Source organism: Pseudophryne corroboree, chromosome 4, assembly GCF_028390025.1.
Source record: "Pseudophryne corroboree isolate aPseCor3 chromosome 4, aPseCor3.hap2, whole genome shotgun sequence".
Taxonomy (NCBI): domain Eukaryota; kingdom Metazoa; phylum Chordata; class Amphibia; order Anura; family Myobatrachidae; genus Pseudophryne; species Pseudophryne corroboree.
The window spans coordinates 576,240,199-576,254,964 of NC_086447.1; the positions used below are offsets into that span (position 1 = coordinate 576,240,199).

Here is a 14,766-nt window from a genome sequence, read left to right on the forward strand (position 1 = left end):
TTACAACATACAGGGTCAGTGTAATGTTATTTGAACAGAAACACCCCTATATTTTACAGCATACAGCAGTGTGCTTTTAATTTTTAACTGCACCCCTGAATTTTTACAAAATACAGGGCCAGCAGCACCCCTATATTTTACAGCATACAGGAGCAGTGTGCTTTTAATTTTTAACAACTGCATCTCTGAATTTTTACAACATACAGGGACAGCAGCACCCCTATACTTTCCAACATACAGGAGGACAGTGCCCCTGCACCCTGTACAACACAGTGACAGCCAGGGCAGCAACACCCATGTAGAGCTTCAGCACATGAAACACCAGTGACAGCCAGGACAGCACCCCTAACACAGCACAGGGACACCACAGTGACTGCAGCAGCACCGCTACAGAGCACACACTAACCCCACCCGACGCCACCATCCACAGAGAGAGACAGAGGTCTGTCTCCCTCACTCTTCAAGACCGGAGTGAAAATGACAGTGACACGCGGCTGTTTAAACCAAAACCCGCAAGATTCTGACAGCGGGATGATGACATTTTGCCTCGTTCTGGTTTCTGAGTATGGCGGGAAGTCCCGAGTCAGACTCAGATCCGGGTTCGGAGCATGAAGTTCGGGGGAGTTCGGTTCTCAGGGAACCAAACCCGCTCATCTCTAATTTATGTATGAATTTTCATCTACCATCATTGGTACTGTGGCTTTTTCATCAGAGAATTACTTTCTTAACACAAACCTTCCTATTTTAAGTCTACTAAACCAGCGCTGACATACTTATTCTTTTTTATTGCTGAAGAGAGGCAGATTTGGCAACCAGGAGCCAGCAGGCAGGGGCTGAACCAGTGAGCTGCTGGAAGATAAGCTTTTAGCAACCACCTGCAGGCTCGTCTGACACGGCCGCATCAGATGCAACAGTGTCCAGGAAAGCTCAGCCTGGCGTGGTTGCATCTGATGAGACCATGCCAAGCAAGTGGTTAATTAAGTTGCTGATGGGTAGTAGATAAGTAATAATCAAGGAGAGAAAACAGGCGGTAGGGACAATGCTTTAATTACAGGTTGAGTCTCCCTTATCCAAAATGCTTGGGACCAGAGGTATTTTGGATATCGGATTTTTCCGTATTTTGGAATAACTGCATACCATAATGAGATATCATGGTAATGGGACCTAAGTATAAGCACAGAATGTATTTATGTATCATATACACCTTATACACACAGCCTAAAGGTAATTTTAGCCAATATTTTTTATAACTTTGTGCATTAAACAAAGTGTGTCAACATTCACACAATTCATTTATGTTTCATATACACCTTATACACACAGCCTGAAGGTCATTTAATACAATATTTTTAATAACTTTGTGTATTAAACAAAGTTTGTGTACATTAAGCCATCAAAAAACAAAGGTTTCACTATCTCACTCTCACTGAAAAAAGTCCGTATTTCGGAATATTTGGATATGGGATACTCAACCTGTATAATAAAATTATACTGAAGGGTAATGATAAGTAAATAATTTCACAATGATGTGGTTGTTCTTTTATTTTTGCATATTTGTCACACTTGTACAATATCTTCAAACCAAATTGAATATACGACAAAAGCAACTTGAGTAAACACGAAATACAGTTTTTAAATGATCATTTCATTTATTGAAAGAATCCAACGCATAGATCACCCATGTGAAAATGAATTGCATCCTAAACTTAATAACTGGTTGTGCCACCTTTAGTAGCAACAACTTAAACCAGACACCATAAGTGGATAACTAGAGATCAGTCTTTCACTTCGCTGTGGAGAAATTCTGGACGACTCTTCTTTGCATATTTGCATTGGAGGGGTTTCCACAGGATTTCAAATGGATACAAATGGATTCTTAGGAAACACCAAAACCTTAAAAAAAAATGTTTTGATCCATTCAGAAAAGAACTGGCTCTTGTGCTTCGTATCAATGCTATCAAGAATAATCCAACTGCACTTGAACTTCAGATCACAGACTGATCACCGGACATTGTCCCTCACAATTTTCTGATAAAGATAGCAAAATTCATGGCAAGTCACCCAGTTCCTAAAGCAGCAAAGCATCACCGCAACATCAAGCTTCTACCACCATATCTGACTATTGGTATGATGTTGTTACTGTGGAATGCTATGTTAGATTTAAGCCAGATATAACAGGATCCAAGTCTTCCAAAAATTTTCATTTTTGACTCATCAGGCGACAGAACATTAGACCAAATGGCTTGGGGGGTTATTAATGTGTTTTTGCAACTCTCCTAAGGATACCATTTTTGCCTAGTCTCTTTCTTATGGTAGAATCAAGAATGCTAACATTAACTGAGGAAGGGAAGGCTTGCAGTTCCTTAAATGTTTGTCTGGGTTCTTTTGTGACTTCCTGTATGAGTGTCAATATGCACTTGGAGAAAAATTGATAGGCCAGTCATTCCTGGAAAGATTCACTAGTTTAAGTTTTCTCCATTTAGAGATAATAGCTCTCACTGTGGTTTGCTGGAGTCCCAGAGCCTCAGAAATGACTTTGTAACCCTTTCCAGACTGATATATTTCAATATCATTCTTTCTCATCTCTTCAGGAATTTTGTTTGATCACGGCATACTGTTCTGCTTGTTGAGACATTTTTGCCAATTTCATATTGCTGGAAAGGTTATTTTAAGTAATGTTTAGATTCAACAGGGTTGGCAGTAATTAAGCCTCACTGTGTCTAATCTAATTATCAATTCAATTTGATTCATTGCTTAAATGAGTAACTAAGGGGGCAATTACTATTTCACACTGGGCTAGTTTGTATTGGATAACTTTTTCCTTCAATTAATGAAACAATAATTTAAAAATTATATTTTGTGCTTACTCAGGTATTTATCTTATATTCAGTTTTGTTTGAAGATCTGAAACAATGAAGTGTGACAAATATGCAAAAAAATCAGACATCAGGAAGGGGACAAAAAAAATTCTACACCATTATACTTTCATACCATTTACCTCCCCTCTCTACATTTCCAATGCTGTATGTACTGTACACTGATGCTTAAATCTCCCTTAAGTTTTTCTATGTTGCTGTCCTTCAGCACTTTGAGGGAACTTTCTGTCCCCTCACTAAGAAAACACTTGCCTCTCTCTTATGTCCCCAGGCACTTTACCACTTTGATTACACAGCTACCTTTCCCTCTCTCTTTCTCCCCATCACTCTATGTAGGGGAGCTTACAGAAATCTCTTTGTGAAAGCAAAGGTAACTGCTTCACCCTGGCACAGACCCTATTCACATGCATTCTACTGTCATGAAATGAACTAGACACTACAAAGATTTAATCTCGCTCTCTCTTTTTTATATATATATATATATATATATATATATATAATCCAACGTGCGGCACTCAGCTATAAAGAAAGAACACTGAAAACCAGTAGCATATAACAACGTTTCAGTGCCCGCAAGCACTATCGTCAGGTTTATAAAGCATAAACGAACAAGTTACATACCTTTTATACATAATCACCCGTGAACACTGCCACGCCGGGAGTCCCAACGGCCCCTCCTCCTTTCCGGCTGCGGCTGATGACATCATCAAAAAGTGATTCCCATCACCATAGAAACATATAAACAAATGGCAGCGGTTCTAAAAGATGTAGTAGCTATAATAGTAAATACCACCGGTCATTTAACACCAATCGTTAGTTCTAATACTTTATAATTAAGAATAGTTTTACTATCAAAAGCAACTATAACTCAAGTATTCATTCAATCCGCGTGGGGACAATACATCTAACCGATGTATCCACTGAACCTCCCTCTGAATTAGTAGCCGATTACGATCCCCACCTCTCGCAGGTCTTTTAACCCAGTCAATCATACGGTATCTGATGCTAGCCACGCTATGCTTGAATTCTGCAAAATGACGAGCAACTGGTTGCTCTGATTTTTTATCACTATTTAATGCGGCCCTGATCGCTGAACGATGCATCGCCATGCGGTCCTTAAATCTCCCCTGGGTCTTTCCTATATAGGAAAGACCACATGGGCAGATTATTTGATAAATAACATAGCTGGAATTACATGTCAGATGATGACGAATTAGAATTTTTTTCCCCGGTGTGGGGATGGTAAAAGGAATTCCCTGAAATTAAAAAACTGCAGGTAGTACACCCACATCTAAAACACCCCAAACCTTTCTTAGAGAGAAAGTGTGAGGGTCCAACATTTTCACAATTACTGATATCAGCACGTACTAGGAGGTCCCTAAGGTTCTGTCCACGTGTATAGCACGGCATAGGATTCACATTCTGAAATGGCAATTGGTGGTCTGATTTTATTACATGCCAATGTTTTTTAATTACTGTGCTTACTTCACTGGATTGTGTATTAAACTGAGTAATTATGGGCATGCGTTCATTCTGTGCTTTCAAATTAATTTTTTGTAGCAGTGTGTTGTGATTCATTTGCAACACTCGCTCCTTAGTATGAACAAGTAAGTTCATAGAATACCCTCTTACACATAATTTCTCGATTAACAAATCAATCTGTTTAATAGCATTACCCCTATCAGAATTAATCCTCCAAATACGCAGCATTTGTGAATATGGAAGAGAATTTTTTAGTTTTGCCGGGTGACAGCTATTGTATTGTAATAATGTATTCCTGTCTGTCCCCTTCACATGTACCGATGTTTCAAATTGATTACCAATCAATTTGATATCTACATCCAAATAATCTATGAACTCCTGGCTCATGCGAAAAGTAAATTTAATTGGACCTTCACCTGCATTATTAACTTCCATTAAATTACAAAAGATGTCTTTTGATCCTGAACAAACAATAAATAAGTCGTCTATAAAACGAGTGTATAAGGCAATCTTTGACGACACATCCTCATCAGAAAAGAATAATTGTTGTTCGACACTGAACATAAAAATGTTCGCGATTGCCGGGGCTACAGCAGAGCCTGTTTGACTCTTTTGGAGTTTACTCGCAAAAAGAATTATTTTTTGTTCGACAAGAAATATTATATACAATTGAGCGGCTGCTCTATGGGCTCTGCTGTAGCCCCGGCAATCGCGAACATTTTTATGTTCAGTGTTGAACAACAATTATTCTTTATCAACTGTTACCTACAGATCCAACGGCAGTTTATAAAACAGAAATTGACGAGATCCTGGATGAGGCTGTCAAGGAGAACATCATCAATTCCAGGACCAAAGAATTACTCACAGAGGAATGGCCGGTAATACCCGTTTTATATACCATCCCCAAACTTCACAAGAATCCAACATGCCCCCCCCCCCCCCCCCCGGTGGGCCTATTATTGCAGCCCGGGATTCCCTTTTCTACAATATATCAAAATTCTTGGATTTTTACCTACAACCCATTGTACAAGATCAGCCAGTATGTTTAAGGGACACGACTGCATTTTTGGTAGAGATTGAAAAATTATCTCCTTTACCAGATAAATATCTGATGTGCACGATAGATGTGATAAGCCTATATACCAACATCCCCCATCGTAGAGGTATTGAGGCTGTCAGGCGTTGCATCACAAGTACCCAGAAATATTCTGGTCCAGATGCAGACTTCTTTATTCAGCTCTTAGAGCTGACCCTGACCCACAACTATTTTTTGTTCGACGGGAAGATGTATAGGCAGAGCTCGGGCTGCGCGATGGGGTCTTGCGTAGCTCCGAGCTTTGCCAACATCTTTATGCGCGAAGTGGAAAATTACCTTTTTTTGTTTAATCTCAAGGTATCGGATAACATTAAGGCATATTACAGATACATAGATGACATCTTTGTGTTGTGGTCAGGCACTGAAGAAAGCTTCCAGCAAGCTATGCAAGATATCAACATCCTGGATACTTCCATTAAGTTCACTTTTTCTTCCAGTTTTGAAGAAATTCACTTCCTGGATGTGTCTGTCAGACAAGATATTTCTCATCAATTACACACTTCCCTTTTTGTAAAGGACACTGATAGAAATACAACTTTACATGCTAATAGCTATCATCCTCCGGCTCTCAAATGGGGATTACCCTATTCGCAATTCATTAGGATCAAGCGTATTTGCAGTGATCCATTGGAAGCGATTAAACAAATGGACATCATGACCCGTAAATTCATTCTCAGAGGTTACAAATTAAAACATTTAAGGAAAGCTAAAGAAAGAGCGCTGATGCAGGATCGTTCAAGTCTATTATTAAAATCTCATTCCGCACAGAAGCTCAATTGTATAGTATGGCCACAAGATTATTCCACATCAAATACGGAGGTCATGCGTAAGGCAAGACAGATATGGCCGATTGTCACCCAAGACAAACAATTAAGGGCTCTTAAGGACACCTCCATTCTACCCTCCTATCATCGGGGGCGGAATATTAAAGATGCAGTGGTACATAATGACATCACCAACTTTAGATCTCCGCCGGCTACACATTTTCTAACTCGGAAACCGGGCAACTTTAAGTGTCTTGGCTGCACAACATGTAGCAGCCTGGAACCAGGTGCCACCTTTTATCATCCAAGGTCGGGCAAGGAATTCAAGATCAAGAAATCATTCACATGCTCCAGTCGGTATGTGATTTACTATATCAAGTGCCCTTGTGGTCTCCTATACATCGGAAAGACCATCCGACAATTCAAAGAAAGAATTGCCCTACACCGATCTAGCATAAGAGCAGCCATAGAAGGTCGAGGGGGAGATCAACCGGTGGCCCGACATTTCAAGGAATTTAACCACAGCATCTCTTCTATTCGATATAAAATTATAGACGGGGTGCCAGAGTCCTCAAGAGGGGGCAACAGAGGCCGTATTCTACTGCAAAAGGAGGCTCGGTGGATCCATACTTTACAGACTGTGAAACCTCTGGGACTCAATGACTTATTATCTTATACCTGCTTTTTATGATTTAAACAGATAGATATATCTAGTATACTTCAGGGAGATAATATGGTCAGATGTTCATGGTTCAGTATGTTTAATAGTTATTGATTATATTCAGTACAGTTTGCCATCTGTTGTTGTATAATTGGTGGAGGTATGCCCCCTGCTAAACGATTCATACATATAAACACCGAACTCATGGTCCCTTATTTTGGCACTGCTGATTACTATGCATGCAGGCCAGCAGGGACAGTAATGCTTTATAGTACAAAGCATTGAGTTTTCGTTATGCAGCGGGTATTTGTCCTTCCCACACACTAGTAAGTGATTGCACAGCAAACTTTATATTTCTAATCAGATATCCATTGCGTTCTCCCACAGCCGATTCTGGTTTCCATGGTGATGGGTCACTATTTACATTTCGGCCACGCTCCCCTCTGATGCCGGGTCGCCGGCGCTGGCCAGCGCCAATGACGTCATCGGGTCTCTGCGGGCGCCGTGGACGGACTGCACACGCGGTGTTTGGTAATGTATAAATGTTCTTATTCTGTAATCACATGGTTGTCTTGATAAAAGGGGTAATACCCTGAAACGTTGGCATCAAACTGTGTTGTTTGCATGTTTAAAAACAAGTCTCTGTGAGTGCCAGCTCATTTTCATGCCATATATGTACATATATATATATATAAATATATATATATATATATATATATACAGTGGGGATTGAAAGTTTGGGCACCCCAGGCAAAAATTCATTTTAATGTGCAAATAGAAGCCAAGGAAAGATGGAAAAATCTCCAAAAGGCATCACATTACAGATTAGACATTCTTATAACATGTCAAAAAAAGTTTGATTTTATTTCCATCATTTACACTTTCAAAAGAACAGAAAACAAAAAATGGCATCTGAAAAAGTTTGGGTACCCTGCAGAGTTAATACCTTGTACTGCCCCCTTTGGACAGCTGAGACCTGGCAATTAACTACAAAAATGGTCATGTAACTTTTTACCGTATCTCTCACTCACCCACTGAGTGACTCATCACTAATTCTCTTACTTCCAGATATGTTAGGAAGCTGACATTTAACGTAGGTGTTCTTCAGGTGGGAAAAAGGAAAACTACGTAATTAGAATTTTAATAAACCTCCCCTAAGGGGATGAAAAGGGGGTTGATATAATGATGTTATTGCGTCGTTGCGTGAACGATAACTCCCAAATGGACAATCTGCTCAAAATTTGGATTGCACCTTCAGTGTATAGAATTTAATTAACTACAAAAATGGTCATGTCACTTTTTACCGTATCTCTCACTCACCCACTGAGTGACTCATCACTAATTCTCTTACTTCCAGATATGTTAGGAAGCTGACATTTAACGTAGGTGTTCTTCAGGTGGGAAATAGGAAAACTACGTAATTCCTTTTGGCTAAGATCAAGTGTAGTACCTGCTCGAGGGAAACACAGGGTGGAGTACCTGTTCTTACACTAGGAGCGTGAGAGGTTCCTAGATGTGGAATGGAGAAACACCTTGTGGAGTACCATGCCGGGGTGTGGCAATGCCTCTGGTCGAGAGGGGAGAAAATCTGGGCTTAGTATCCACCGTCCTTCTAAGGGGATGAAATAGGGCCCCTTGCGTGGAGTGGAGAACGGCCCGGTCTAGTATCTTCTCTCGTACTGGGGGTTGACCTTGGCACAGAGTGGGTATGAAGCTTGGTCTGGCTGAGAGATCGGGAGCAGCTAGAAGCTCGAGGTGTTCTGTGCCCCTGGAACTGGAAGGGACAGGGGTGCCGGAAATGCACTGGGGTTTCGAGCCACCTTTGCACTAAGGCACTTTAGCACTTAACACTTCAGACCCTTCCTGTCTGCACCCACTTCCTTTGTCCTGCCCTTTTGGCTAGGGCAAGGAAAAAAAATTTATACCCCTCCCCGGCCTTCTGGCTGGGGCTTATTTATTTACACATGCACGTGTTTTGCACTTGTGCACAGCACCAGCACTTATATTTGTTTTTGTAGTGTCACGTCACGTTTTTTTTGTTCGGGGTTTAGGTGAGACCCTTATGGGCCGCCCTCTCCTCTAGTTGCCGAGGCCCTCTCCTTTTGGGGAGGGCTAGAGGCTGTTATCGATCCCCAGGGGGAAGCTTCGGCCAACCCTGGGGATACACGAGGGTCCCTCTGCGCTTAGGCAAGGGGGGACCCACAGTCCCTTTTTTCCCTCAGTAGGCCTTTTGGCTCTGAGGGTTAGGGGATTAACGGGGCCCTTCTCCTCTCGGAGAGGGTCCAAAATCCTACGCCCCCAGCACGTTTGGACACAGACACCTGGGTGATGAAGCACTGCACCTCGGGCTTCAAGTAAAAAAAAAAATAGGAAAACTACGTAATTAGAATTTTAATAAACCTCCCCTAAGGGGATGAAAAGGGGGTTGATATAATGACGTTATTGCGTCGTTGCGTGAACGATAACTCCCAAATGGACAATCTGCTCAAAATTTGGATTTCACCTCCAGTGAGTAGAATTTAATAAACTACAAAAATGGCCTTTTTACCGTATCTTCTACAGGTGCTCCTCAGGTAAACGCCAAGAACCATGGATTAATATTTACTTACTTTAAGACGTCTCAAATTTACATTTCTATAGATTTACCAAATTTTTAACACTCATTAATATTTAAAATCAGAAATTCCTGTGCAAAAAAACGGGTAGAACAGCTATTCAATTATAACACCCAGGTGAAATAGACTCAAAAAGTAAAAAAAAACTTTAGGGGTTTTTTCAGAAGTGGAGATGTTGCTCACAGCAACCATTCAGATTCTGGCTATGATCTCCTAGAAGGTGCAAGATAAATAATAAGAATCTGATTGGTTGCTATGGGCAACATCTCCACTTGTAAATGTGCACTTTAGTTCCCATAGTTAGGAATCCCTGCCCTAAATACTAAATTTATCTGTACCCACACAACTTAATACAATAGAGGTGGATCCAATTAGTGCATTTATATGCAACATATATATTTTGTGTTGTGTTATCCTGTTGACCCTGGGGGTCTATGTTTGATTTTATGTCTATATATTTGATCTATGCACTGAAATGTGAGTTTTACAATATCAAAATTATGGCGATCTAAACAATTTCTCTACCACCAACTACAACTGATTTTTCACTACCTTGTGCCAATTGTTTCCACCACCTCTTAGCTCGTGAACTCATTTGGGCAAGGCCATATTCATTTTTAGTTGCATTATTTTATGAAAAGCTGTTCTGTACTTCATTGTTTCTGTACTATATGATGCTATGTATCTGTTAAGCGCCTTGAGTCCTATTGGAGAAAGAGCGCTATATAAATAAAATTATTATTATTATTATTATTATTATTATTATTATTATACCAGAGAAAATGTACATGGTGAAAATAAGTTTTTGTTTTGCAGCACGGTATTATTTATATGAGCTGGAGGGGGTAGAAAAGACACATTTATTAAGGAACACCTTCCCCCCCCCCCACCCCCCTCCTTCCCTTCCCAGTAGACGAGTTACATAAACCAAACACTCATCCTTGCCTCTGTATGTGTAATGGAACACATTTTGAACTTTTGAGGTAAAGCATTTTGACTTCATTTAATAAAAACTTTCGAACACAGAAAGACCAGGCGTGCAGTATCAGTTCCAGTGTTCACTTACTCTCAATATTAGGACATCAATTATAGTAAACAGAGCAATATTCTAAGACAAATGCTTGAAAGTTTAAATTACATTCAAAACAGGGGGTCGTCATTAAGTGGCGGCTGTTTAGGGTTGATGTGACATTTCTTCTTTTACAGATAAGCATTAAACTAAGTGCCCTCATTTGCGTAATCTCGAATTGTTAGTAATGCGTATGCCCTATCCACACAGCCACTGCCATTGGACTGTGCTCACTTTTAGCATTATCACAGATACCGCCATACTGGACAGAAAATGAATGCGTTTTCCCATGAGACTGTGGTATTTGCACAAAAGTAGGTATGAAACAGCACAAAGGGGATTTTAAGCTGCACTTTTATACATTTGTGAAGAACCTTACTGTATTTGCTTTAACAGTTACCGTTATAAATGCTGAATGCACATGTTTAAAGAAGCACTATCAGCCATGTGTCTGGTCCATGCGCTCTACAGTACTGTTGTGAGGAACACTTGTATGAGGTGTAGTATGGTATGCCGGCGGCCAGGCTCCCGGCGACCAGCATACCGGCGCCGGGAGTCCGACCGCTGGCATACCGACAGCGTGGCAAGCGCAAATGAGCCCCTTGCGGGCTCGCTGCGCTCGCCATGCTGCGGGCACGGTGGCGCGCTGTGCGCGTCACGCTATTAATTCTCCCTCCAGGGGGGTCGTGGACCCCCATGAGGGAGAAAATCTGTCGGTATGCCGGCTGTCGGGATTCCGGCGCCGGTATACTGTGCGCCGGGATCCCGACAGTCGGCATACTGAAGACCACCCCTTGTATGTAATAAGATCACTCTTCACTATTTAAGACCACAAACCCTTTTTTCAATGTACTGTTGTTTCACAGTAACAACTGTAGAAAGTATAGTATTTGTGTGTAAATCAACAATACATATTAATTAATCAGTAGTTAATACTTAAATATTCAGTGTCATCAAAGTATCACATCTATATACACTAGACAGCTATTACTCCTTAATTCATTACTAAAATGAGAAGTTTTATGGCCCCTATACATGCCACAATGTTTTAAACGATGTGGGTGTTTCCGACTGATCGGAACGACACATTGTTTAAAAAGTGCCATGTGTACAGATAACGATGCTGATGCGTGCACCCGCAGGTCATTGGTCGTCTTTTCAGATCTTTTGAACATGCAGAAAGATCTGCGGAGGTGGAGAATGATGTGCATGGCCCCGCCGCCATAGCCCCTGCCATGTATGCACTTGCCAATGCCGAAACCCGACAGGTCCCGTCGCTCGCAATGCGTCGTTTGGGGACACATCGTGCTATGTGTAGAGGCCTTTAGAAAACTCTTGCTAACCTACAGATCTCATTTTCATTTAAAACAAATACAATGAAACAGTTCAAATTAAAGACAAAGTAGTTCTATGCTCAGTACAGTTTAAAGTCAGTAATCGCTCCTTCAGAATTAGGGGTCTATTTATGAAGCAGTGAAAAGTGTGGAGAAGCGAGTCAGTGGAGAAGTTTCCCATGGCAACCAATCAGCTGCTATGTATAATTTAATAAAATGCACTTTATAACTGTTACCTCAACACTGATTGGTTGCCATGGGCAACTTCTCCGCTGGATCATTTCTCCACACTTTTCACTGTTTCATGAATAGACCCCTTAGTGTTTTTTTCTGGTCATAAGGGTCCCCCATACATCAGCAATCACACAAAAAAAAAAAAATTGCAGATTCTGTGATTTTTTTCCCCCAGTTGAAAGATTCTCCAATCCACCGATCTGCGCCCATCCATTAGAGATATTTTTCAGTGATTTGCAGATAATTTTCAGCAAATACAGATCTGCCAGTCTTGAAAGGCTCAACAGTTTACTAGAAACGTTCTACAGATCTGCTGACTGATACCATACACTAGCAATCTACAGCCCAAACCTAGACAACCTGATTTACCAATCACTCCTTGGTTGGAATCTACGATCTGTGAACCCCATACAGTACATGGCAGATTTATTCACCAAATCATCTGCAACGCCAAATTGCCACAATCGATTGCTGATGTATGGGGACCTTTACTCATGATACTAAGGTAAACAACATGTGCCCCATACAAAAGTGAACATATTGAACATAATTACACCATAAGCATTGCCCTTATATTCTATCTAGACGTCCATGTCTGTTTATCAATCTATCAAAAAACAGAATTCATTATATATGTGTATGGAATTTTAGCAGTGTATACAAATATATTTAAAACCTCTTACAGCGTTTGATGAATTAATTAATTAATTAATTAATTAATTAATTAATTTTTATATATATATATGTGTGTGTGTGTGTGTGTGTGTGTGTGTGTATGTATATATACTGTACACAAAAGTGCAAAGTAACAATAATACTGTACATGACAAATTCAACTGCCACAGGCCATGTTCTCTGAAAAAAAAAAAAAAACAACTCAGTGTGTTTGAAGTTACAGTGGGCAAAGCCCAGCTAGGTGTGTGTGTGTGTGTGTGTGTGTGTGTGTGTGTGTGTGTGTGTGTGTGTGTGGAGGCAGAGGTTATGTGTGTTACATTATACAGTACATGTGTTGGACCAGCTGCATATAATCCTGACTCACCAGGTCAATGAAGGTGAGAAATTTCCAGCTGCCCCCATAGGTGTGGTGCGCGGGCATCTCTACGGCCTTGTAGTGGCACAGCACGGACAGGTATGAGAGCAGGATGGCAGCCCGCAGCACCTGGCAGGGGATTAGCGCCATCACAGCGCAGGACAGCAGAGAACGCTGAGGTCAGCAGCAGCGCAGAGACAGGCCGCGCACCCCCCTCCCCTCTCCCTGTGTCCTGTACTATATGTCACTTTTTATTTTACAACCTCCCTCATTTAGCGTCTGGGGAGCGGGGCGGGCGGGGAGCGGGGACACGCGGCTGGTATTAAGCACGCAGCCCGACGGAGGAGAGAGAGAGGAGGGAGAGGTTGCCATGGAGACCAGGATGGCTCTGGCGGGGCCTCCTCAGCATCAGCAGCGTCTATGGAGATTGGGGGGTTGAAGCAGTAATAAAGATGCTGCGCTGAGATCACTGGCTGGGGGTGGGATCCTAAAACTGTTCCTATGACGTCACCCACGTCGCCCTCCATGCAGCGTATGACAGCTGATGCGTCATCCCAGTGGTGACATATAAATTGTTGTATACTGTGTGTACAACCATAATGTAACGTGTACAAGCAGCTTACCTGCTTACATGGCGCAGGATCACATATACAGATACATTTGCGCATAAAGAAGTGTCAGTAATATTATTAGAAGACTGTGCTGTACATTGTATCGTGTGGCGTTTATATAAAGGGCATAGTTGATATTAAAGGTGTAATAAAATATTTATTTGAACATAATGTATTAAAAGCTATAATATGCCATTATGACTATTTACTGCAATATGCTCTTACATTTTAAATTGTAGTTAGTGAAAAATATAGCTAAAAATCGCAGATTGTTCTGCACTAAAGAAATGTACATGTGTGTCATACACTTTTTTTCACTGTTTAATAACATAAACCTCAACAGGGGGTGTGGTTTTTGAAAAGTGTGCAGTCTAGGGTCCTGGAGACGCGATCACAGTTCCGCCCCGTGCTTAACAATGGCCATATTACCGGCATTATAAAGTGGGAAGCGGGGCTACAATGACCCGGTTCAGAACTGGTCACGTCATCACCCCACCCACTTTTTCTCCATTAGTGGAGGATGCAGTGGTGAGATGCGGCTGCAGGCACTGGCAGGGGATTTGTCCACCTTTCCGTGTGGCCAGAAATGCCACCTAATTTTCAAGGACCCCTCGGTCATACCGGGAAAGTAGGCAAGTACATATTAAACCCTCCCTGCGTAGCCCTGCCCACAGCCAGCTGACTGCCGATCGTGATGATACTTAGTCCAAAACCTACCAGAGAAAATTACCTGCACAATGGTGAAAACCACATCGGAGTTGGTTCAGTGGTTCGGGAGTTTATTGCAGTCAGACAAACAGACTCTTATTTATAAGATATATAGATGATTTTGTTAAACATAAATATATATATATATATATATATAAAAATAAAATATATATACATTCCACAACGACGGCACACGAAGGCTAAATGACTGACCACACGTACAGCAGCTTTACTCCAACGTTTCAAAGTCGTTTACTTTTTCGTCAGGGAAACAACACAGAATAAA

General features: G+C 41.3%; 1 protein-coding gene across 5 annotated transcripts in view; it reads right to left on the reverse strand.

Annotated features, from left to right (window-relative positions):
* The window catches only part of AIG1 (androgen induced 1), a 931,740-nt gene extending 918,097 nt beyond the window's left edge, over positions 1-13,643 (reverse strand). The window contains exon 1 of one of the 5 annotated variants that reach the window (XR_010176073.1): positions 13,171-13,641. Coding sequence is in view for 4 of the 5 variants with exons in the window: in XM_063917488.1 (XP_063773558.1) it covers positions 13,171-13,311 (141 nt within the window). In the remaining variant the exon portion in view is untranslated. Of the gene's footprint in view, positions 1-13,170 lie in introns of all 5 variants that reach the window. The other 4 variants (XM_063917488.1, XM_063917487.1, XM_063917485.1 and 1 more) reach the window with 4 other exon arrangements.
* Between the last annotated feature and the right edge of the window lie 1,123 nt (positions 13,644-14,766).